The sequence below is a fragment of the Choloepus didactylus genome, chromosome 8 (genome assembly GCF_015220235.1).
Source record: "Choloepus didactylus isolate mChoDid1 chromosome 8, mChoDid1.pri, whole genome shotgun sequence".
NCBI lineage: Eukaryota > Metazoa > Chordata > Mammalia > Pilosa > Megalonychidae > Choloepus > Choloepus didactylus.
In genome coordinates, this window is record NC_051314.1 from 54609033 (window position 1) to 54634801 (window position 25769).

Sequence of the window (25769 nt, forward strand, 5' to 3'; positions counted from 1 at the left end):
TTTGTATCATTTATTTTGATGTCTCTTGCAACTACCCTTTTACCTAAAATTTCAAGCTATAGACTTTATTTATTAGTTAATAGGTATCCCATGTTTTAAGAATACTTGAAATAGTCTTGTGGAGAATACGTATTTTAACATTAACTGTCTTGCCTATGTGTTTTTTTGTCTGAAATAAATATAGTACTTCAGCATTTTTTGTTAATTGCTAAAGGCAGGTGAGGCTTCTCAAACAGAAACTGTGTCTGAAGAAAACAAAAGTCTTATCTGGACACTGCTGAAACAAGTCCGTCCTGGCATGGACCTGTCCAGGGTGGTTCTGCCTACATTCATATTGGAACCTCGTTCTTTCCTGGATAAACTTTCAGATTACTACTATCATGCAGATTTCCTGTCTGAGTAAGTAGACTCTTATTTCTTAAAACAGAAGATGCTTCATGATTTTAGAGGTTCTCTGCAGGGCCATTTTCAGTAGTTATGCCTTGCCAAAATCACACTCCAAAGAAACATCACTTCCTCTTCTTCACCACTTCTTTAGTTGACATTAGTAAGAATAATTTAATTAGAATAATTAAAACTTTAATTAGAATACGATTAAGTATAATTAATACTTTGTTATAATGTTTCCATTTATGAAATTGAATTGAGAGATCACAAACTTGTTGAAGATGGGAACTCTACCCCTCACTCAACAACACTGTTTTCACAGGCTCCCCTGAGAGGTGATTGACCTTATTGTTCTCCCACATTCAAGTTCCATCCTGGGTCTTGTGCTTCTGTTTATACTTATCGACTGGGCATGCTTGTGATGCATGTGCAGCTTACTACAATCAGAATAGCTCTCTGGGTTTTGGCTGTTGGTATAAATCCCCACTCTCATCTTCAGTTTTCTTCCTGCCAGCTGTTCTCAGCTGTAATTCTGAAGAATGCAGGCATAAAGGAGGGGGAGGAGACGCTGTCCACCTCTTTCCCAACAGCTTCTTGGTAAACTAGAAAAAGTTAGCAACTTTGTACTCACTTGTCCAAGTCTCATCTGATACCCTCTTTCCAGTTGCAGTGGTGTTTCAGTGTACTGTTTCCTAAGATATTAAGTTCTGGTTGACATTGTGACCTGATTTTTAGAATCTGCATCAATTTCTGTATTCAGAAACTGTATTCAGTTTCCATTGAAAAAAAATCATAAGCTGAGTCTAAAGATAATTGGTAAACTGGGGGAAAGTTTTTCAAATTATATCATAAGAAAAGTGTTAATCTCTAAAATAATAAGAGTTACTAGAAATTGAGATGAAAAATGAATGGAGGAAATGACCAGACAGTTCAGAAATAAATAGAAACAGCCCTTAAATGTAAACGCCACAATAAAAATAAGAAAAATGCAGATTCAAACTGAAGTAAGATACAGTTATTCTTTCATCATATTGACAAATAGTGCAAAAGCTTTTACACCCCAGCTCTGCCTTTGATTTTCTTACAGTTGTTCTTTCTTTCATCTATCTAGAATATGTGGTAGGTTCCTGTGAATCACACTAAGATTTTCTTGAGAGATGTCTGTTTTCTCAAATTGAGAGGTTATGCTTTCTTGGCAACACTTAACTGTTGCCAAGGCTGTGTGGGGCAATAGGCACACCCGTATACTGCTGACAGGAGATACAAAATAGCACAATGCTTTTGAAGGGGATCTAGCAGTATTTATCAAAATTATAGATGCTTTCATACTTTAATTCAGTAATCCCACTTCTGGGAATCATTTCCTACAGATATAACTATACTTGTACAAAATGGCATACATACAAGATTGTAGCATGATTCTTAATAGTTAAAAGATCAGATATAATTCAAGTGTCCATCTGTAATGGACTAAATAAAATACGATATATCCACACATAAGGAAGAACCCTATAAACTGATATGGAGGGACCTCCAGGATTATGTTTATGGGTATGTTTGTGTGTTAAAAAGGCAAGGTACTGAACAGTGTGTAAAGTATGCTACTTTTTTTAGAAGGGAGGAAAAGAAGACTACATATTTATATTTGTTTGTTTATGCTTAAAGAAAACTGTTTGAAAAAAGAAGCAGTAGTAGCCAAAAAAGGTTGCCTGTACGAGTTAAGTAGGAACAGTGTGGTGAGGTGGGGTACTAGCAAGACAATGTATGCTTTTTTATATTTCTTTGAGTTTTGAACTATGTATATGTAAAATTTAAAATAAAATTACATAGGAAGAGAATTTAAACCAAGAGAGGATGAAAATAAAAGATGGTTGTTACTCCAGAAAAGTGCAGCCTTTCAGGTTTGGAAAGTTGACATACCTCATATTGTCACAGTTGTCAGTAGGCTTAAACCAACCCTCTTCCGTCTCACACCTTTTCTTTACAAATCACCATGTTGGACTGTCAGACATGCTTGTGAAACACAAGTGCCTTTTTATATGTAAAAAGGACATAATAAATAACTAAATTGCAAAACAATATGAAAACTTCTCAGTAGAACTCACTTCTAACACAGAATCAATGTTTTGCAACATTTACAACAGTAAAATGGCAAAGGACAGCTGGGTCATGGCTTCTAAATATTCTTTACAGTAAGACTTATGCTCCAGTTATCTGTCATACTGGTAGAGTTTGTTCACTCTGGAAAATCAGTTGGCAGCACATAAAGGGAAGGTTGAGGGCTAAAAATAGACTAAACCATTTTCAATTGATTTAAATTTTTTTAAATCTTCCATGTTTGTAATTTGAAACTTCTCTGTTTTTCACTAGGGACTGAGAAACCATACAATCCTATACTTGGTAAGGGTGGTAATTTGGAAGGTTGAGGCTGGCAAGAGCCTATTCTCCTCCTCTCCATACAATATAACACCGATTATCATATCATCAGCCTCCTCTAACCAGTATCAAAACTGAGAATGGACTTAACCAAGCAAACATGGTCCTTCATTGACACACGGGACTAAAGACCTTTTATGAAATTGTTAACAGGGTTGCATGGCCACTGTCCATCACTGCAAGTACTAGACATCACACAGTGCATGAATTTCAAAAGTGTGTGTTTTTTTCAATCACAATTTTTCATGGAATGCCTAGTTAGCATTACCTAAGATTATGTAGAACCCCAGTTGAGAAACCTTGGTTTGCAGTTTCCAAAAACTGCCTCAGCAAAGACCTCGGTGGTGTGTCAAAGAAGATGAAAATGGGGAATAAAGGAACTAGATTATGAAAAATGATTCTTAGATATTCATTTATATAGTTGTTTTTGCTATCTATTTTAAATATGAATTATGCTTTCCAAACATACTCAGTTATTGGCTTGATAAATAAGAAGGAGAATTTATGATATATTCTTCAATTTTTGTGTGCTTACCCTTTTGTTTTTTAGGGCTGCTCTTGAAGAAAATCCTTATTTCCGTTTGAAGAAAGTAGTGAAATGGTATTTGTCAGGATTCTATAAAAAGCCAAAGGTAATATTTATATTTTACTTTCTTCAGCCTTGTATGAGTTCCTTTTTTTTAATGTTACTTTTGGATTATTAATTAATAATTCTATTATTGGCGGACCTTTTGGAGTTAGCAAAATTGCAAACTACTTGATCATTTTAGATCTATGTTATATTTGAAATCATTCAATTTTATTTCATGTAAAGGAAAGTTCCCACATGACACAGTTAAACTCATTTTGACTGTTTTAAATTATTTTGAATCTTCCATATTTGTAATTTGAAACTTTTATTTTTTTTTTTACTAGGGACTGAAGAAACCATATAATCCTATACTTGGTGAGACTTTCCGTTGTTTATGGATCCATCCTAGAACAAACAGCAAAACTTTTTATATTGCTGAACAGGTATTATAAATGCATATTACAGAAGAAAACTAATCCAGAAATTATTGGAATCTTTTTTTAGAATATATCAGCTCAGTAATCTCCCTGATGATTAACCCTTTTTATTAGTGACTATTTGTTTAGCATTTAACCTTTTATTATTGAATACTACTAAATACTGTATTCATAAGTATTGCTATTTTAGTCATGGAATCTCTTGACATAAAATAAAGCTTACTACCACCCTCCCCTTTTTTTGGCCAAACTCATACTTCTAAAACACCTTTGCGATCATATTCAAAATTCTTCAGGAGTTTCCTGGTTCTGAAATCAAATTTAGACCACTTATTTGGCATTCAAGGTCCTCCATATCTTTCCAGATTTATCTCAAATTACATGCCTTTCTGAGCCCTACACAATTATCAAACCTGTGCATTCACAATCCAGTAACCTGATCTTGCATGTTCTTGGCTCCTCATTTTTAAATTTAAGCTAAGATTCATCAAATGAACTGATTTGCTCATCCTTCATGGTCCAGATGACTACAGCTACCATTGATCTCTCCCTTCTCAAACTTCTGTATTGTTTTTTGTGATTATTCATTAAGCTGTTATTTTACCACTTGTGTTGTTTAACTTTTAATTTATTTCCCTAAGTGAATTGTTAGCTCCTTGAAGGCATATTCTACCCCCCTCCTCCAACACCTCTCTTTTTTGTTGTACATTTGGTAAGCAGTCAGAAAATATTTGTTTTTAAACTATGTACATCTTTATTCATGATTATCAAACTTATCCCCTGCCTACACATACCTGAAGAATATGATATTCTCTCTCAATAACAATGGCCCCCTTAATATTGTAATAATTCTTACCTTGAGTGTAAGGATGATGTGTCATTGAAAATCGTTTCCTTTTCTGAAGAGATTTTCACACATCACAGGTTGAACCCACTAATCCATATTAATTTTTAAAAAATTAATGTTTATACTGCCTTGTCTTTTAGTTTACTATAATTCTTCGCAAAATTAGGAAACTTGATAAGAGTTTATTGATTTTAGCTTTGTCTCCATTTTAGAAAATATGAAGTATAAATATATTAGAAATACTGGGTTATTAAAATAACATATTATTCAAGCTTTTTTATAGTTTCCTGCAGCCTATTCAGTAATCCGTATGAAGAATAACCATAGTATTAGTTATCCGTTGCTTTGTATCGAATTGCCGCCAAAAGTTAATGGTTTAAAACAACAAACATTTATTATCTTGTACAGTGAGTTTCCGGAATTGGTTGCTGCTTAGCTGGGGGGTTCTCACTCAGGGTCTTTCATGAGGTTACACTCAAGATGTCAGCCAGTTGAACAATTATCTGAAACCCTGACTGGGCTGGAATATTCACTTCAACATGTGACAGCAGTCACATGGCTGTTGTCAAGAGCACTCAGTTCCTCACCACGTGGATCTCTCCATCGAGTTAGTTCCCAGAACTAATGATCTAAGAGAGAAACACCAAAATGGAAGCTACAGTATCTGTGATGACCGAACCTCAGAAGTGACATGCCATCACTTTCACACAAGCCATTCTTGGTACAGTGTAAGAGGGGACAACAGTGTAAATAGCAGAGGACCTTAGAGGACATCTTGAAAGCTGGTTATTACAACCATCAATATTTAATATTTAAAACAATAGTTAATGTTATTACTTACTAAATATTTCTTTTTACTCATTATTAGAATATGTTTTTTAGACTTAAACTTTTTATAATCACACAATAATATGCTTATTTTATATTTTATATATTTTTCCTGTGTTCAATAGGTATCCCATCATCCACCAATATCTGCTTTTTATGTTAGTAATCGAAAGGATGGATTTTGCCTTAGTGGTAGTATCCTGGCTAAGTCTAAGTTCTATGGTGAGTTTCCCCCCTTCTCCAACCCACATTCATTTCTGGGAGGCAGTATTTTCTGGTGAGTTTTTATTTAGACAGTGATTTAGGTTGTTTTCAGCAGGAAATTTTTATGTCATTTTAAGTACCATATTTACTGGGCTTTTTATAACTTTGGACTCATTTCTAAGTCACTCATGTTTCTGTTCACTTGCTGAAGGCTTGAATTAGCTAGAAGATTCCAACAGTTGTGGAATTAGAAATTCATCCACAAATATCACCTATCAAAAGACATAATGATAATTACCCACCAACACCCTTGTAGCATATATTGACTTTCTTTTTCCTTTAGCCCTACCAAGTTTTATGTTCTGCCTCAGAGTACCCAAGGGATGGATCATTAATCTTTCTGTTATAGTCTTTGAACGGAGAGAAAAAGAATATAAGTGCAATTAGGATCCTCTCCGTGATCAGTCGATGATATTTAACATTGGGCCAAATAATGTACCAATAAAAACTTTTGTAAGTACAAGAAAAAAGAGACAAATATGGTTGCAATAGGAAACCTTAATTCAAAAACAGTTACAATTCAAACAAGCTGTAGCCAAAGCCATACACTCATCAAAAATATATGCTTTTATTTTTTTTTATTGATTTTTAAGTGAAGAAAACTCGAAGAATTAAATTTAAACTAAAATATTATAAACCTTAACTGGAAAAATTCAATTATAGTAAAACAAGAAAAATAAAATATATAAACAGAAATTCAAGGTCTCATTACCTGAGGTGGAGAGGAACGACAGACCATATGCTGTGTACAAGAAGCTCACTTATGTTCAAAGACACAAAGAGGTTGAAAGTAAAAAGGTGGAAAAAGATATTCCATACAAATAGTAATCAAAAGAGAATCAGAGTGGCTGTTTTATTGTCAAATGGACAATAAACATAGGCAAAATGGACTTTTAGTCAAAAAGATTACAAGAGATGTAGAATATTATGTATTGATAAAAGATTCAATCCAGCAAGAAGATGAAATTATTATAAATGTAGATGCACCTCACAAAAGAACCCCCAGAATGCATGAAATGATTTACAGAACTGAAAGGGGAAATAGATAGTTCTATAATAATAGTGAAGACTTCAGTACAATATATAAAAAAACTCTACAACTCAACAATAAAAAGACAACACAATTTAAAAATGGGCCAAGGATTTGAATAGATATTTCTCCAAAGAAGATATTCAGATGGCCAATAAGTATATGAAAAGATGCTCAACACCATTAGCCATTAAATTAAAATTGAAACTACAATGAGATACCACTTCACACCCACTAGAACAACCATTATTTAAAAATCTGAAAATAACAATTGTTGGCAAGTCTGTGGAAACATAGGAACCCTTGTACATTGTTAGTGGGAATGTAAAATGGTGCACCTGCTGTCAAAAACAGTTTGGTGGTTCCTCAGAAAGTAAAACACGGAATTACCGTATTACCTGGCAATTCCGCTCCTAGGTATATATATACCCCAAAGAATTGAAAGCAGAGACTCAGATATTTGTATGACAGTTTTCATCACAGCAACTTTTCACAATGGCCAAAAGGTGGAAGCATTCCAAGTGTCCATCAGTGGATGAATGGATAAACAAAATGTGGTATATCCATACAATGGAATAATATACAGCCATAAAACAGAAGTGAGGTGCTGGTACATGCTACAACATGGATGAACTTTGAAGACAACATGTTGAGTGAAATAAGCCAGATACAAATGGGTAAATTCTGTATGTTTTCTTATGTATGGAATACTTAGAATGAGCATATTCATAGAGACAGAAAGAATAGTGTTTACCAGGGATGTAGGGGGAAATTTATTGCTAAAGTATGTGTTTGGGTCTGGAATGATTAAAATAGTCTGGAAATAGTGGTGAAACCTATACAGGGTTGTCAATGCACTTAATGTCAAAGAACTATTCACTTAGACGGTTAAAATGATTTTTGTTATATACATTTTTTTCCACAATTAAAAATTTTTTAAACATAGGAAAATGAATAGGGATAATAATGGCTAAGATCACAGTAGACTAATCCTTCTCTCTGGACATCTGGACATTATACAAAAAACAGTACCTGAAGGCACTGATAAGAAAATTTCAGACACTTTTGGGGGGAAGTCTATACTCATAGGAGAGGAATTGTACAGAGTAAGTTCCCATTTTCATGGTGTGTTTTGGACCCATGTGCCCCAGAAAAACATGATCTTAAACTTAGTTTATTCTCAGAGGGTGTCAACTCTTGTAAATAGAACCTTTTGATGAGGTTATTTCAGTTCAAGTATGGCACAGTTGAGTCAGAATGAGTCTTAATCCTATTACTAAAGGCCTTATAGGGAAGGTCTGAGAGAGAGAAAAAGAGAGAGCGAGGATACACGCCAGAGGGAACAGCCTGAAACTGAAAATCGTTGGAACCCAAAAGAGAAGGGAGAGGTCAGGAGAGGCCACCATGTACATTGTCATGTGGCAAAGGAGCCAAGGACCAAGGATCACCAGAAGCCAGCTGTAGAATGCCTATCTTTGGGAAGAAAGTATCGCCTTAATGATGCCTTGATACAGACTTCTTCTAACCTCAAAATATGAGCCAATAAATTCCCATTGTTTAAACCAACCCATTGTGTGGTATTAGCTTTGGCAGCTGGAAACTGAGACATATGGCTTTTAGCCTGGGGCCAGCTGCAATTAGCATGGTACACCAGTGGAAACACTGCAGACTTTCTAGTTTAGGGTAACCAAAAGACTAAATTTGGGGTAACTTGGTCACTGGAGAGAGATCAGGAACCCCAGAAGGGCAAGAAGCTCAAGAGGGGATTTCAGGTTCTGTCTGCCCACATCTCTGACTTAATCCCAGACAGTAGTGCAACACCAAACAGAGATGCCACCCAAAAAAATAGTTTGTAATTTGAGTCCAATCAAATAATTGTCTGCTAAAACAAAAGAGCAATTTTCAGTGGAGGAAATACAATAATGGAATCCAGAATCTCCACAATTTAACATTTATAATGCCTAAATTACAATGCAAAGCTCCCCAGCTTACAAAGACCCAGGGAAAAAAAAATCAGCTGAGACCAACCGCAGCCTCTCCAATGCTGGAAGTAGAACCAGTGAAAATATTCTTCAAGAATGATGATGAAAGATTACAAGATTTCTACATTTTATAGGAAGTGGTAGAGAATTAACTGTAAGTGCACTGTGAAAATTTAAGAATATTTGTAATCCCTAGAGTGGTGGTCCTCAACTGGGAAGGATTTTGTTCCCAAGGAGACATTTGGCAATGAATGATGAAATTTTTGGTTTTCACAATTGGGGGAGTCCGGTAAGTAGAGTTCAGGGTACTAGCAAACATCCTACAGTGCACAGGACATCCCCCACAGCAAAGACTCTCAAAATATCAATAGTGCCACTTTTGAGAAGCCCTACCCTAGAGCAACCACACACATACATATACACACAAAAAAATAATGTCAAGAAGTATAAAGCCAATAGGAAAATTAAAACATAATCTAGACTACACTCGGGCAAGATGGTGGCATAGAGAGGAATGGAAGCTAAGTAGTCCCCCTGGAACAACTACAAAAAAACAGAAACAACTAGTAAATAATCCAGAATAACTGCGGGGGAACAAATGAGACCATCCACTCATCATACACCAACCTGAATTGGGAGGAATGCCCGAGAACACAGCATAAAATCTTTAGTAAAACCTGCGGAACCAAGTCGTGAGACCCCCTCCCCCATAGCCCGAGCTGCAAAGCCTCGTGGTGCCAGAGAGAAGCTCTCTCCCAGCAAGCGAATGTAGCTCAGCTGAGCTCCAACTGGGGTTTTAAGTAGCGAGTGTGAACTGCTCACTACAGGTACGCATCCCCAAAAAACAGACAGAGGCTTTGGGTGACGACTGACCTGGGAGAGCCGGAAGGTTGCCTTGGACTGGGTGTGAAGGGGACTATCTGTTTCTTTTTCGGCTCAGTGGAGAAAGCCCCAGTCATTTTCAGTTTCCAGGGCTGTGACTTGGGGAAGGGTGGAGACAGCACAAGCAGAGAGGGAGACCATTGAAATGCTAATGACCTCCACCTGAGGGGTCTGTCTTCTCTAGGAGGAAAGGGGTGGGGCCCTTTCCATTCAGAACCAGACCCCAGTGCCTGGAGGGAGGAACACGACCATACCTCCTCACACCAGTCAAGAATTATAGGCTAACAGGCATCACCTGCTGGGCAGAAAAGCACAGTGACCTGAGGCATCAAAGGGTGGAGCAATTTTCTAAGACACAGCCTCAGGGAAACCAGATACTGAATATTTCTTCCCTCTGGGACCCAAGCCTGTTCTGGTCTGGGAAAACCTGATTTGGATAACCAAGGAAACCATGCCTAGACAACAGAAAATTACAACCTACACTAAGAAAAACAAAGTTATGGCCCAGTCAAAGGAACAAATGTACACTTCAACTGAGATACAGGAATTTAAACTAATGCTAAATCAATTCAAAAAGTTTAGAGAAGATATTGCAAAAGAGATAGAGGCTGTAAAGGAAGCACTGGGCATGTATATGGCAGAAATCAAAAGTTCAAAAAAACAACTAGTAGAATCTATGGAAATGAAAGGCACAACACAAGAGATGAAAGACACAATGGAAACATACAACAGCAGATCTCAAGAGGCAGAAGGAAACACTCAGGAACTGGAGAACAAAACACCTGAAAGCCTACACGCAAAGGAGCAGATGGAGAAAAGAATGAAAAAATATGGGCAACGTCTCCGGGAACTCAAGGATGAAACAAAGTACAATAATGTACGTATCATTGGTGTCCCAGAAGGAGAAGAGAAGGGAAAGGTGGCAGAAGCAATAATAGAGGAAATAATTAATGAAAATTTCCCATCTCTTATGAAAGACATAAAATTACAGATCCAAGAAGCGCAGCGTACTCCAAACAGAAGAGATATGAATAGGCCTACGCCAAGACACTTAATAATCAGATTATCAAATGTCAAAGACAAAGAGAGAATCCTGAAAGCAGCAAGAGAAAAGCTATCCATCACATACAAAGGAAGCTTAATAAGACTATGTGCAGATCTCTCAGCAGAAACCATGGAGGAAAGAAGGAAGTGGTGTGATATATTTAAGATACTGAAAGAGAAAAACCGCCAACCAAGAATCCTGTATCCAGCAAAGCTGTCCTTCAAATATGAGGGAGAGCTCAAAATATTTTCTGACAAACAGACAATCAGAGACTTTGTGAACAAGACACCTGCCCTACAGGAAATACTACAGGGAGCACTACAGGGTGATAGAAGACAGGAGTGCTTGGTTTGGAACTCAATTTTGGGAGATGGCAGCACAACAATGTAAGTACACGGAACAAAGGTAACTATGAATACGGTTGAGAGAGGAAGGTGGGGAGCATGTGAGACACCAGAAGAAAGGAGGAAAGATAACGACTGGGACTGTGTAACTTGGTGAAATCTAGAGTATTCAACAATTGTGATAAAATATACAAATATGTTCTTTTATGAGGGAGAACAAGCAAATGTCAACCTTGCAAGGTTTTAAAAATGGGGAGGCAATGGGGGAGGGATGCAATCAGCATAAACTAGAGACTGTAACTAATAGAATCATTGTATTATAAAAAAAAAATCTAAAAATACATTCCAATAACTTTGAAAAGGAGCAGGAAACCTGCTTAAGGAACAAAAATCAGACAGGACAAATAGAAACCACATACTAAAATAGTAGAACAAAACCCAACCATATCATAATTACATCAGTGTCAATGCCCTAAATAATTCAATTAAAAAACAAGGATTGTCAGATTGGATTAAAGAAAAAAAAAAGCAGAACCAACCCACTTTAAATGTAAACATAATAGGTTGAAAAGTAAATGACAGGAAAAGATTAACTATGCAAACATTAAGTATAAGTAGGTTACAATGTCTGTATTAATATTAATAAATTTCAAGACAAGAAGTATGAACAGAGATAAAGAATATTTCATAACAATTTTGTACAGAGGGAAGATATAACAATCCTAAATATGTGTGTGTGTAACTGCAGAGCTTTAAAATACATTATGCAAAAACTGACAGAATTTAGAGGAGAAGTAGTTCACAGTCTTAGAGATTAACAATTAGTAGATCAGCAGTTAGTAGAACAACCAGGACTAAAGGTGTCTACTAAAGATACATAGCCAACGTCATGCTCATATGGTGAAAACTGAATAATTTCTACGTAAGATCATGAACAAGGCAAGGATGTTCACTCTCGCTACTTATGTAGAAATAATACTAAAGTTCCTAACCAGTGAAATAAACCTAGTTAAAAAAGAAATCAAACAAGTTGGATGGAAGGAGTTGAACCATCTACATATATGATCTTGTACATGGAAAATCTCCTCAACGCTATACAAAAAAAGCTACTGGAACTAATGACTGAATTTGTTAAGGTCACAGGATATGAGACCAAGATACAAAAATCAGTTGTTTTTCTGTGTACTAGAAATGAACATTTGCAGACTGGAATTTAAAAGCAACTCCAATTACAATAGTATAAAAATAAAATACTAGAATAAATTTAATGAAAGATGCATAGACCTGCACACTGAAAACTACAAAATATTGCTGAGGAAAATCAAAGACCTAAATAAATGAAGAGATAAACTATGTTTGTGTAATGGAATATTCAGTTTTGTTAAGATGGCCAATCTCCCCAATTCAGCTATAGATTCTGTGCAATCCCAATCAAATTTGTAGCAGGCTTTTTGGAAGAGATTGACAAGCTGCTTCTAAAAGCAGATGGGAAGGCAAAGAACTTAAACAGCCAAACAATTTTGAAGAACAAAGTAGGTCTTTCAACACCTAATTTCAAGACTTACTATAAAGCTTCAGTAATCAATACAGTATTGTTTTGCCATAAGAGAGACATATAGTTCAATGAAACAGAATAGAAAATATAAAAATAGACTCATGCACATATGGTCAAATGGTTTATTTTTTTTCAAAGGTGCAAGAAAATCCATGGTAAATTGTGGTCTTTTAAACAAATGATACTGGAACCACTGGATAGTTGTATAGAACCTTGACCTTACGTCTCACCATAACATTGTATTAATGTCTGTTAAATCAATTGATTTGTATTAATTCAAACTGGATCATAAACTTAAGCCTAAGAGTTAAACTATGACACTTCTAGAAGAAAACATGAAAAAATCTTTGTGATACTGGGTTAGACGGTTTTTTAAACAGGACACAAAAAGCACAAACTATAAAAGAAAAAGTGATAAAGTAGACTTCATCAAATTAAAAAGTTTTGCATTTTGAAAGAAAGCATTAAAAAACAAAAAGGCAAACCACAGAGTTGGAGAAAATATTTGCAAAACATATTTTACAAAGGGCTTCTATCCAGAATATATGAAGATATATTACATTTTAATAATAATAAGACAATCAGATAAAAAATTGGGACAAAAAGTTTGTATAAACATTTCAACATCATTACTCATTACGCAAATGTAAAATTAAAACCACAGTATTTGGGTGTTCTTTTTTATTTTTATTTTTTATTGTTATTCTGATTCTTTTCATTATAAGGAAAATGTTCAAAAATAGATGGGGGTGATGAATGCACAACTATATGATAGTACTGTGAACAGTTGATTGTACACCATGGGTGATTGTATGGTACGTAAATATATCTCAGTAAAACTGAATAAAAGAAAATTAAAACCACAGTGAGATGTCCGTTAGAAAGTCTAAAATGCAAAAGACTATACAATACCAAATGTTCAAGAAGATATGCAGCAATTAGAATGCTCACATTACTGGTAGGAATAGAAATTTGTATTAACAACTTTATTAGAAACTATTAAACTTATTTTTCAAAGTTAAACGTATCTCACTATAAACCCAGAAATTCCATTCCTAGGTATTTACCCATAAAAATTGAAAATACATACCTACACAGACTTGTACCTGAATGTTCGTAGCGGCATTATTCGTAATATTCCAAAACTGAACGCAACCTAAATGACTATCAGCTGTTGAATTGGTAAATAACTTATGGTATATCCACAATATAAAATACTCTTCAGCAGTAAAAGCAAATGAAATATTGATACACACAACAATTTAGGATGAATCTCAAAAAAAATTATGCTAAATGAAAGAAACACAATAAACTAGATTCTTTGATGCCCTCTATATGAAATTCTAGAGTCGGCAAATCTGCAGAATCTGTACAAAACTGCAGAAAACAGACCAGTGGTTTCCTGGAGTTAGAGGAAAGAATTAACTGTAAGGGAGCACAGGGGAACTTTTTGAGGTGAAGGAAGGTTCTGTATCTTTATTGTAGTTGTGTGTTTATATGACTATAATTGCTCAAACTATCAAACTTCACACAAAATGTGTCACTTTTATTGTATGTAAATTATACTTAAATAAAGGGTGGGGGGAAATACATATGGGGAAAAAACTAGTCTGATATGTCATGAAATTTGACTTTTTATTTCATTTTTTGGAGTTATGCATTTTTAAAATTTTCCTAAATTGTCTGTAATATTGTTTTGATTATGAGTATTTAAAGCTTGAGACTTAACCAAGTATTGTGACTTAAAGGTAGGAAATAATGTTTTATTCAAAATGGACAAATTAAGTCAGTCAGTGTTTTATTGAATGCTCTACCTATTTAAAATTTTTCTTAAGAGCATCATAGAAAATAACATAAGCTATAACTGTACCTTGTTTAAGTACTAGTTTTATGAGAACAGGAATATGGATGAAATATGTTTTGGATATATGATAAATACATGCTTGGGCACACTGAGATTGACATTTTAAAGGCATTCTACTGAAGTTATCTGATAGGTGTTCTAAATATATTTTGCTTTGAATTGGTGGAACTAGTTTTGTGAAATTTAATAATATTTATTTCAGGAAACTCATTATCTGCAATATTAGAGGGAGAAGCACGGTTAACTTTCTTGAATAGAGGAGAAGATTATGTAATGACAATGCCATATGCTCATTGTAAAGGTAAATATTTTTCATACTGGAGTTAGTTGTTCCTTAAATCTACCTTTTTAAGTATATTTTATGTAGCCATCGTTTGTTAATGTTTGGAGATTGATGGAGTCCGCATTATATGTTGTTTGTAAGTGTCCTTGGTTTGTAAACACTTACATTATTGCTATCATCTGCTGAATATTTCTGTAACTAGTTCATCCAAAACAGACTTTTGTGATATATACTTTAGTCTAAAGAGAGTGATTTATAATAGTAGAATTTCTTTTTATTTACCTTATGTACAGGTTTTGAAATTTGATAAAATTTCCCATTATTTCAGAGTCCTTAAAAGTGATATTCATCTACATACACCCCTACCCATTTTTATTTTAATTTACTACTTTTCAACTTGCTTAATCCCCATTTCACAGTTTCTTAAAAGTTAATAAATTATGCCTCCCCTCATTATTTAGGATACAATTAATGTTCTGAAATCATACCTATCATTTACTACAGGGTAGGCACCCAATTATTCTATGCATTTCACATTTATAAACTCACTTAATCATTTCAGTGGTCCTATAAAATAGGTAATTTTATCTTACCTATATTTATACCTTACCTAATAATTATCCCTGTTTTATGGATGAGAAAAATGAGGCACAGGTAATTTGCTTGAGATCACACAGCTAGGATGTGGTGGAGTCAGGATCTGAACCCAGGCAGACTACTATAGTTTGTACTTTTAACTACTATGCTATTAATACATCAGCTAAAACACTTAGTTTGGCTATTCCTGTTCCCTCTTCCCAACCAGTTTCCAGAAAATAACTTTTTGGTTTATAATCCTCTAATATATTTTTGGAACTGATCATGAAAACATAGATACTATATTATATGGCCTTATTTCACAGATGAGAAAACTGGGAGGGTTAAGAATTTTATCCAAAGTCAACCCAACTAATTAGTAAGAAGGCTGACACTAAACTACAGGGTTTCTGACCACCATCCGCTATATCATGTGCCCACCTAGAAGTAGGTGTAAAAGAGTGGCAAACTTGTAGCCTCAGGCTAGATAATTCTTAGAGTTCCATTTGTGATTCTTGAAATTAGACATGAAATAAAATATCAAAAATTGTGAATTTGATAAGAATATGTATTTTCAATTTTATATTATTTGAAATCAATGAAATGTTACTGCAATTTAAATGTTTATGCCATGCCCAACTAACAGTAGGGAAAAAATTGTTAATCATAGTAGTGTTTTCATTGCATTAAAAAAGAGAGATTATAATCCTTTGTGAAGGACAGTTGGAAATGATGATTATTTTTATCAGGTTCTCCACCTTATCTATGTCTATATCTTTATATCTGCATTTTCCTAAGGTGTGGTCCCCAAATCACTTTTCCAACGAGGTATTTTACAAATAAAGAGATCTGTAGCCAAATAAGTATGAGAAATGTTGGGTACTGTTACCCCTTTTTAAAATTAAATTTTATTTATTTTTTTAAATTAAATTTCTGTTCCCTTTTTGGAAATTAACATTTTTCATTTGCATACTAAAGTCTGCTTTAACAGCTTAGTCCAACTACCTGACTACACACACAACACACACAACCTGTTTAACTTTGTTAAACCCAGAATTTCCCCCAACATTTAACCACAAAACCTATTTTTGTGTTTTTATTTGTTTTACTTATATCTATTTATATCCTACAGAACTAACTTCAAGTCTATATTTTAAATTTTTATTGGATAGACAGAATGCCCTTCAATTATAAATTTCCCCTAGAAGGAGATTAGATTATAAAGCTGTGCTTGTCATTAGCCACAAAAGCTATGCTTGCCATTAGCCACAAAATGACCTTTTGTCATTTTTTTTCCTTTAGGAATTCTTTATGGCACAATGACACTGGAGCTTGGAGGAACAGTCAATATTACATGTCAAAAAACTGGATACAGTGCAATACTTGAATTCAAACTGAAGGTTAGTAGAGACTAGTAGGAGTAGTCACCTAATTAAAGGGGAGCTGTGCTATGTATATTGAGCAAAGAGCACTCTTTAGTTCCCAGTTAAGTGCTAAAGAGAAATATATAACTCATAAAAACTCAAGTTGAGATTTAAGAAATGATTGGATAGAAATTTCTCAATAAATTAAAGCATTGCTTTACAAAATACCAAACCTTATGTATCAGCTGAGCTCTAATGTGTACACTAAGACAGAATTGTATTAGTTACTATTTCTGCATTAACAAATTATTACTCTAATACTTACAAGCTTAAAAACAACTGTTTATGATTCTCATGGGTTCTCTTTAGGCCAGGAATTTGGACAGAGCATAATGGGGATGACTTGTCTCTGGTACATAATGTCTCAGGCTTCAGTTAGGAAGACTTACAGGCTAAGGTTGACTCCCTACTTGGGGGCTGGAATCATCTGAAGGCTAATCGTTTACGTGTCTGATGCCAAAACTGATATGATCGAAAGACTAGAAATGCTGATCTGAGCACCTGTATGTGTGGCCTTTCCATGTGGTTTGGTTTTCTTACCACATAGCAGCCCCAAGGTAGTCGAACTTCTTATATGGCATCTCAGGGCTCCAAGCACAAGTGTACCAGTGAGTAAGGCAAAAACTTCATCACCTTTCATGACCCAGTCTTAGAAGTCACATTATAATGTTACCACCATCCTCTGTTAAAGAATCATAAGCCCACCCAGATTTAAGGGGAAGGGATATAGACCCCACTTATCAATGGGAGGTTGGCACGGTCTCATTAAGGAAAAGTTATGTAGGGTGGTGGAGAGGGTATTGTTAAGACCATCTTTGGAAAACACTACCTGCCTCAGTGAAAGAGAAATTTGAGACCTTTTCACAGTGTTAATTGCTGTTCTGTGACAGTATATTATGTTCTGATAGAAATATTTCCCTGAACTATTTAATATTTAATACTAAATTGCTTCTGTGTTGATATCCAGCTGATTAGCATCTTTGCTCTAAGAAAAAGGATTTCTTTTAAGTACTATTTGAGCCAATTCCTTTGATATTTTTTTAATCGTAGCATATTATTGCTTGTATAATGGTAGGAATGTTTGACAGTCACGACTAACGAGGTGTTAAGTAATTTATGATACCATTAAGAGTTAGATTGGAGTATCAAAATTCTGTCTCTAAGGAGAGATATCAGTTAGGTAATATAGTAACTCAAAGCATATTCCTTATAATTTTATTTTTTAGATTTTTTGGGGCTTGGGTATTATTTTGTTTTGAAGTAGGGGTATTCTTTCTTTCAATAGATCAGTTAAATCCCTTAGATTTACCAAGTTGTTATTGCTTAAAATGTTGTCACATTAATAGGTCACAGTCTTGAGGGTCAGAAGAGAAACTTGAGAGAGTACAGGACATGATTCAGTTAGATCATCGTAATCTTTCTCAATATGTTTATTTCTTTGGACTTTACATCGTTTGCCATTACTTCTTTTCCCACAACAACAAATTCAAATTAGTTTTTATTGAACAAAATTTGAGTCAGTGTTTTACCTTTTGCGCACTATAACTATATAAATTCAAGAACTCTGTAACTATAAAATTGCTTTTTAAAATTTTGTTGTCGACATTGTGTGTAAATATGTTAAAATTAAAACATTTCTTTAAAATTTTCTCTTTTAAAAGCCATTTCTAGGTAGTAGTGATTGTGTTAATCAAATATCAGGGAAACTTAAATTGGGAAAAGAAGTCCTAGCTACTTTGGATGGCCATTGGGTACGTATTTTTATGTACTAGCTTTTTTTAAATAATTTTATTCTCGGGAAAAAGATAATCATATTTTATGTATTCCATTGCTGAAAGCATCACTACTCAACATAAACTTTGGCTTAACAGATATTTTGATGTTAATTAGAAAATATTTAGTTTTACCCAATATTTTCTCCTTCCTGAACTTTAAAACAATAAAATTAGCTACAATTTATTTATCACTTACTGTGTACTGCATTGTTTAAAAATGTTACTCATATGAACTCATTTAATATTTAAAATAAGCCTTTGAGGTGGGTACTATTATTATTATCTCCATTTTAGAGAGGAAGAAACTGAGAAACATAGCGTTTAAATAGTTTGCTCGAAGTAAGTGACAGAGCCACATTTCCAGCACAGACACTCTGGCTCCAGGACCTATTGCTCTTACCCATGGCACTATACCACCTATCATTTAGAATATAAGGCATAGTTTCAATTAGAGTTATATTTCCCTTTGAGGAACGTGAGAAGGAAATAGTGCTTATGAGATCAATGACTTTTCTGCTGACCTAAATTCACACTTAACGTAATTTTGTTAAGAGAATCTTAAATTAATAAAAAGGATTATGGTACTGTCTAGATGTAAGTCACGGTGAACACTGAGTACATGCTATTTTTTGTATTAAAAGAAACAAAAATGATGAAGAAAATGATGGAGAAAATGAAACTAAGACTAAGAGACTAAGTGACTAAGCTGAGGCCAGATATGCTCTCTGACATTTTATGTTAACTGACTACTACCTGAATGTTATTTGGAGAAAAGATAAAAATATCTTTTTAAAAAATTAAATTTCTAAGATTGTACTCAAATTTTTAATGCTAAGAAAAGTTCTGTCAGGTTGTTCTCTACAGGCAGCAAATACTATGTTGATAGTTAAGAGATGGTTGTTGAGACTTTGCATGTAATTGTTTGAAATTGTTTATTAAGTAAAAGTTGTGAAATCTCATGAATTTTCAGTGTTTTCAGCAAAATTTTTTTAAATAGAGTACTATTACACTTAATTTTAATGTCTTTATGAAAATGACAAATTTGGGCCTCTGGAAAAGTGCTAGTTATACTTGCTTTTTAAAAAGTGTTTAATTGTACATAAATAAGTGGCAGAAAAATTATTATTATGCTATATAATCCCCTTCCAAGTAAGGATAATCCTTTACATTAATTTTTAATTTCCTTAAATATAGGATAGTGAAGTTTTTATTAATGACAAAAAGACTGATAATTCCGAGGTTTTCTGGAACCCAACACCTGACATTAAGCAATGGAGATTAATAAGGCACACTGTAAAATTTGAAGAACAGGGAGATTTTGAATCAGAGAAGTAAGTATACCATTTTTCAGCTAACTGCATGAAGAATAAAGAGTATTTTTAAATCCCTTAATAGTGTGGTCATCTTTCTCTGTTTGCAGTTATATATATATGTATCTATTAAATATTATTAAAGAAGTTTTAGGTTTACAGCAAAATCATGCAGAAAATGAAGAGTTTTCATATACCCCCCACACACACACATACACAAGTACAGTGTAGCAACTTTGTTATAATTATGAAACAATAATATTATGATTATACTATTAACTATAGTCCATAGTTTACATTGGGATTCACTGTTTGTGTTGTACATTGCCGTGGGTTTTTTTTAATTTTTATTCTAGTTTTATATATATAGCCTAAAATTTCCCCTTTAAACCACATTCAAATATATAACTCAGTGGTGTTTATTACATTCACAAATAATGGTGCTAACATCACCAACAACAATTACCAAAACTTTTCCATCACCACAAACAGAAAATCTATACCCTAACCCTACTCCAACCCCTGATAGCTTGTATTCTATTTTTTTTGACTCTATGAATTTGCTTGTTCTAATTATTTTATATCAGTAAGATCATACAGTATTTGTCTTTTGTGGCTGTTTTATTTCACTCAACATGATGTCTTCAAGGTTCCTCCAATTTGCCACATGTATCAGAATTCCATTCCTTTTTATGGCTGAATAATATTCCATTGTATGTGTATACCACATATTGTTTATCTGTTCATCAGTTGATGGACACCTGGGCTGCTTCCACCTTTTGGAAATTTTGAATAATGCTCCTATGAACATCAGTGCAAATAGCTGTTGGAGTCTTTGCTTTCATTTCTTTTTGGTAGATACCTAGATTTGAGATTGCCAAGTATACAATATTTCCATCCTTAACTTCCTGAGGAACCACCAAACTGTCTTCCAAGCAGCTGCACCATTTTACATTACCAACAATGAATGAGTGTTCCTATTTCTCCACATCCTCTCAATTTTCTGGGGTTTTGTGTGTGTGTGTGTGTGTGTGTTGTTTGTTTGTTTAGCCAGTCTAGTAGTGTGAAATGGTATCTCATTGTGGATGTGATTTGCATTTACTTACTGGCTAATGATAGTGTGCATCTTTTCGTGTGCTTATTGGCCATTTATATATCTTCTTTGGAGAAATGTCTATCTAAGTCTTTTGCCAATTGGATTTTATGTCTTTTGGTTGTTGAATTGTATGGTTTCTTAGTATATTCTGGATATTAAACCCTTATTCAGATTTGTGGTTTCCAGATACTTTCTCCTATTCCATAGGTTGTCTTTTTATTTTCAGGATAAAGTGCTTTTCACAAAAGTTTTTAAATTTGATGAGGCCCTATTTATCTATCTATTCTTCTGTTGCTCTTGCTTTGGGTGAAAGACCAAGATAGAACCATTGACAAACAACAGTCCTGAAGATGCTTTCCTGTTTTCTCATAGGAATTTTATAGTTTTGGTTCTGATAGTTAGGTCTTTGATCCATTTTGAGTTAATTTTTGTATATGCTGTGAAATAGAGGTACACCTTCATTCTTTTGTATGTAGATATCTAGTTTAATCAGCACCATTTGTTGAAGAGATTATTCTTTCCCCCTTGAGGAAATTGGCCCCATGTCAAATATCAATTGGTCATAAGTATAAGGGTTTATTTCTGAACTCAGTTTGATTCCATTGGTCTATATATCTCTTCTTGTGTCAATAATATGCTGTTTTGCTTTTGTAGCTTTGTAATAATATTTAAAATTAGGAATTATACCCCAGCCTCATTCTTGTTTTTCAAGAAGGTTTTTGCTAATCAAGGCCCCTTAACACTTCCATATAAATTTGATGATTTGCTTTTTCATTTTTGCAAAGAAGGCTGTTATAATTTTGATTGGGATTGACTTGAACCTATAAATTGCTCTGGGTAGATTTAACATCTTAATGGTATCTAGTCTTCAAGTTGATGAACACCAAATGTCCTTCTGTTTATTTAAGTCTTCTTTGATTTCTTTTAGCAATGTTTTGTAGTTTTCTATGTATAAGTCATTTACATGCTTGGTTAAATTTATTCCTAGATATTTTATTCTTTTAGTTGCTATTGTAAATGGATTTTTTTCTTGATTTCCTCTTCAGGTTGTTCATTATTAGTGTATAGAAACACTACTGATTTTTGCTTGTTGATCTTGTACGCTGCCAATTTGCTGAATTTATTAGTTCTAGTAGCTTTGTTATGGATTTTTCAGGTTTTGTACAGATAGAATCATGTCATCTGCCTATAGAGAAGGTTTTCTACTTCTTCCTTTCCAATAAAAAGTGGTAAATAAAAAAAAAAGAGCGTATTGTTAAAATTACACATTTTGTGAATTTTCCAGTTCTCCCTTGTTTATGGATTTCTAGCTTCATTCCCTTGTGGTTGTATGATGTCAGTATTTTTTAATTTTTTAAGACTTGTTTTGTGGCCTCATATATGGTCTATCCTGGAGAATCACCCATATGCACTAGGGAAGAATGTGTATTCTGTTGCTATTGGGTGAACTATTCCATATATGTCTATTAGAGCTAGTTGGTGCATAGTATCATTCAGTCTTCTATTTCCTTATTTACTTCTGTTAAATGTTCTACCCATTACTGAAAGTGTAATAAGTATATTAAAGTCTGCTGCTATTAATGTTGAACCATCTATATCTCCTTTCTAACCTGTCAATATTTCATATATTTTGGTACTCTGCTGTTAGGTGCATATATAGTTATAATTGTATGTCTTCTTGTTGAATCGACCCCTTTATCAGTATATAGTGACCTTCTTTGTCCCTTGTAAGAGTTTTTTATTTAAAGTCTATTTTATCTGATATTAGTATAGCTAACCCAGCTCTTTTCTTTACTATTTATGTGGTATATTTTTTCTGTCCTTTCATTTTCAACCTACTTGTGTCTTTGAATTTAAGAGGAGTCTCTAGTAAACAGAATAATTAGGTCATGCTTTTTTATACATTCTGTGATTCTCTTCCTTTTGACTGGAGAGTTTAATCCATTTACATTTAAAGTAAGTACTAATAATGCAGGATTTTCTTCTGCCATTTTGCTATTTGTCTTCAAAAATCTGTCACCATTTTTGCCCCTCAGTTTTTCCATTAATGCCTACTTTCATATTTGTTTGATTTTTTTTCATATACCATTTTGAATCCCTTCTCATTTCTTTCTGTATATATTTTTCAGATTTTTGAGGAAAGGGTGGGGAACAGTTACTGTGGGGCTTAAATTTAACATCCTAAATCTATAACAATCATGTTTTATTTGTTACCAACTTAATTTCACAAGCATACACAAACAATTGTTTCTATACCTCTCTTCCCCCCCTTTTGTTGTACATGTTACAGATTATATCTTTATACATTTATTTATGAGCCATAGATTTATCATTACTTTTTATGTCTTTGCATTTTAGAACCTATAATAAGTAAAAAATGAAGTTATATACCAAAAAATACAATGCAGTAGTACTGGGATTTATAATTAGCCATTTGGCTACCTTTACCAGAGGTCTTTATTTCTTGCTGCTTTGATCCACTGTCTAGTGTCCTTTCCTTCCAGTCTGAAGCACTCCCTGTAGCATTGCTTAGGCAAATCTAGTGGTGACGAATTCCCTCAGCTTCTGCTTATCTGGGAATGGTCTTAATCTCTGTGTCAGTTTTGAAAGACATTCATGCCAAATATGAAATTCTTAGTTGACAGTTGTTTTCTTTCAGCACTTTAAATATTTCGTCTCATTGCCTCTTACCTCCATGGTTTCTGCAGAGAAATCAGTGCTTAATCTTATTGGGACTTGCTAGTTTATAATTCATTGCTTTTTTCTTATAGCTTTCAGAACTCTCTCCTTGTCCTTTGTATTCAACAGTTGGACTACTGTGTGTCTGTGCTTGTTTATCTTTGAGTTTATCCTGTTTGGGGTTTGTTGGACTTCTTAAATGTATATATTTATGTCTTAATTAAATTTTAGAAGTTTTCTACCATTAATTCTTTGAATATTCCTTCTGCCGCTTTCTCTTTTTCTTCTCCTTCTTGGACTCCTATAATGCATATATTGTTATGCTACATGTCCCACAGGTGTCTTTGCCTTTTTTTTTTTTTTTTTTTCATTCTCTTTTCTTTCTGTTCCTCAGCCTGAATCATTTCAATTGTCTTGTCTTCAAATACATTGATTCTTTCTTCTCCAGTTCCAATCTGCTGTTGAAACCATCTGGGGAATTTTTCATTTCAGTTATTGTAGTCTTTGACTCCGGTATATCTCTTTGGTTCCTTTTAAAAATTTCTGTCTCTTTTATTGAGACTCTCATATTGTTCATTGATCATTTCCCTGATATCTTTAGTTCTTTCTCCATAGCTTTCTTTATCTCCTTGAACATATTGAGGATCATATTTTTAAAGTCTTTTCCAATGTATCCAAAGTCTGGTCTTCTTTACTGATGGTTTCTGGATTTTTATCTTGTTCCTTTGGATGGGCCATCATTTCCTGCTTCTTTGTTTTTCTTGTAATCTTTTGTTGCATACTGTACATTTTAATATTTTAATGTGTTAACTCTGGGATGTTTTCCCTGAGCTGTCTATTATTTAAGTTTATATCCACCTAGTGAAGGAGCTAACAAAAAGAACCAAACCAATGCAAAAGATGCCTTCCACAGTCTTTGCAGATTGACTGTGCTGGCTCGTACTCTCCTTCAGAGTTTAGACCTCCTTTCAAGATCAGCCGGATGTGAAAAGGAAGTACAGAGCTCTCTCTTCATTTTCTGAATGTATGCATTGACCTGGGCTGGCTCAGGGCCTTAGGAATTCCCCTGTATACAGGAAATCCAATGTCCCTCTACTCACTATGAAATAAACTTCCTCCCTCCCAGGGTGCTCTACTGTATATCTTAAAGCTAGGAATTCTTTGCCCCAAGACACTTTGACTTAATTATTCATTACACTGCTTTGACTGCAAGCTGCTTCTGCCTGCAGAGCAGCATGTGGAAGTGAGACAGAAAGGAGTTTCCTGGTTCACTTTTGCAGGCTGCCACCCAATAGTATGCGCACTGCAGTATGTGCATAGCAATTACGCAGCTGGCCTCTGGAACAGGGAGGGACCCACAATGGGAGCACAGGCTGGCTCCACACCATGCCAGGAGTAAACCACGGAAGAGCAAGGGCTGAGTTTTTCCTACCATTTTTCAAAGCTGCATTTTCTTGATTCCACTCTTGCCCCATTAACTACAACTTTTCCAAAGTTCTGAGGAAGATGGCTCTACCAGTTTTTGCTAGTTGTTCAGACATTCTGTGGGGGAACAGCACTTGGAGCTTTTTATGCCACCATCTTGGTTGACCAGAACTCCCTTTTTATTTCAGCATAATAGTGTGTTATTTGTGGAATGCAACAGGATTCTGTTTTGGCATATGTGGATGCCAAATAAATATAATACAAATCATTTTGCTTTTCTGCAACTCAAACTAAAACCCATTTTTCTGTTCTCTTCTCATCTGTTCCAGAACTTATTTAAAAAAAAAAAATGAATTGTCCATTTACTCAAAATTATAGGACTAAATAGTAGTTCTTGGTTTCTACCTGGCAACTGTTTTCTAAGCTGATTTATGCATGTGAAACGCTAGGTGAAGGATAGTACTGAATCTTCTTTTTTGTTTTGTTCTCTAAAATACTGGATGTCATGGCTTTAGGACTTAAGTTGGGTAATAATTAAGGCCATAGTTGCTGTTTTTAAAGCCATGAAGTTCTTGCTGGATGAAATATACTTTTGAATCAAAAATATTGTATACACATTGCCCAGTTTTATTCCTATTATAGCTCTTTGTGTTAGAAAATTGTGGCTTCTGTATAAACGACAATATGCTAGGTACTTCATACACATTTTGCAGATTAATCGTCACTACA

General features: G+C 34.3%; 1 protein-coding gene across 11 annotated transcripts in view; it reads left to right on the forward strand.

Moving 5' to 3' along the window:
- The window catches only part of OSBPL8 (oxysterol binding protein like 8), a 251023-nt gene that overhangs the window by 213585 nt on the left and 11669 nt on the right, over positions 1-25769 (forward strand). For all 11 annotated transcript variants that reach the window (XM_037847119.1, XM_037847121.1, XM_037847120.1 and 8 more), the window contains 8 exons: positions 215-399; positions 3374-3455; positions 3739-3837; positions 5632-5728; positions 14675-14773; positions 16634-16731; positions 18417-18506; positions 19725-19861. In XM_037847119.1, the coding sequence (XP_037703047.1) occupies positions 215-399; positions 3374-3455; positions 3739-3837; positions 5632-5728; positions 14675-14773; positions 16634-16731; positions 18417-18506; positions 19725-19861 (887 nt within the window). The remainder of the gene's footprint in view (positions 1-214; positions 400-3373; positions 3456-3738; positions 3838-5631; positions 5729-14674; positions 14774-16633; positions 16732-18416; positions 18507-19724; positions 19862-25769) is intronic.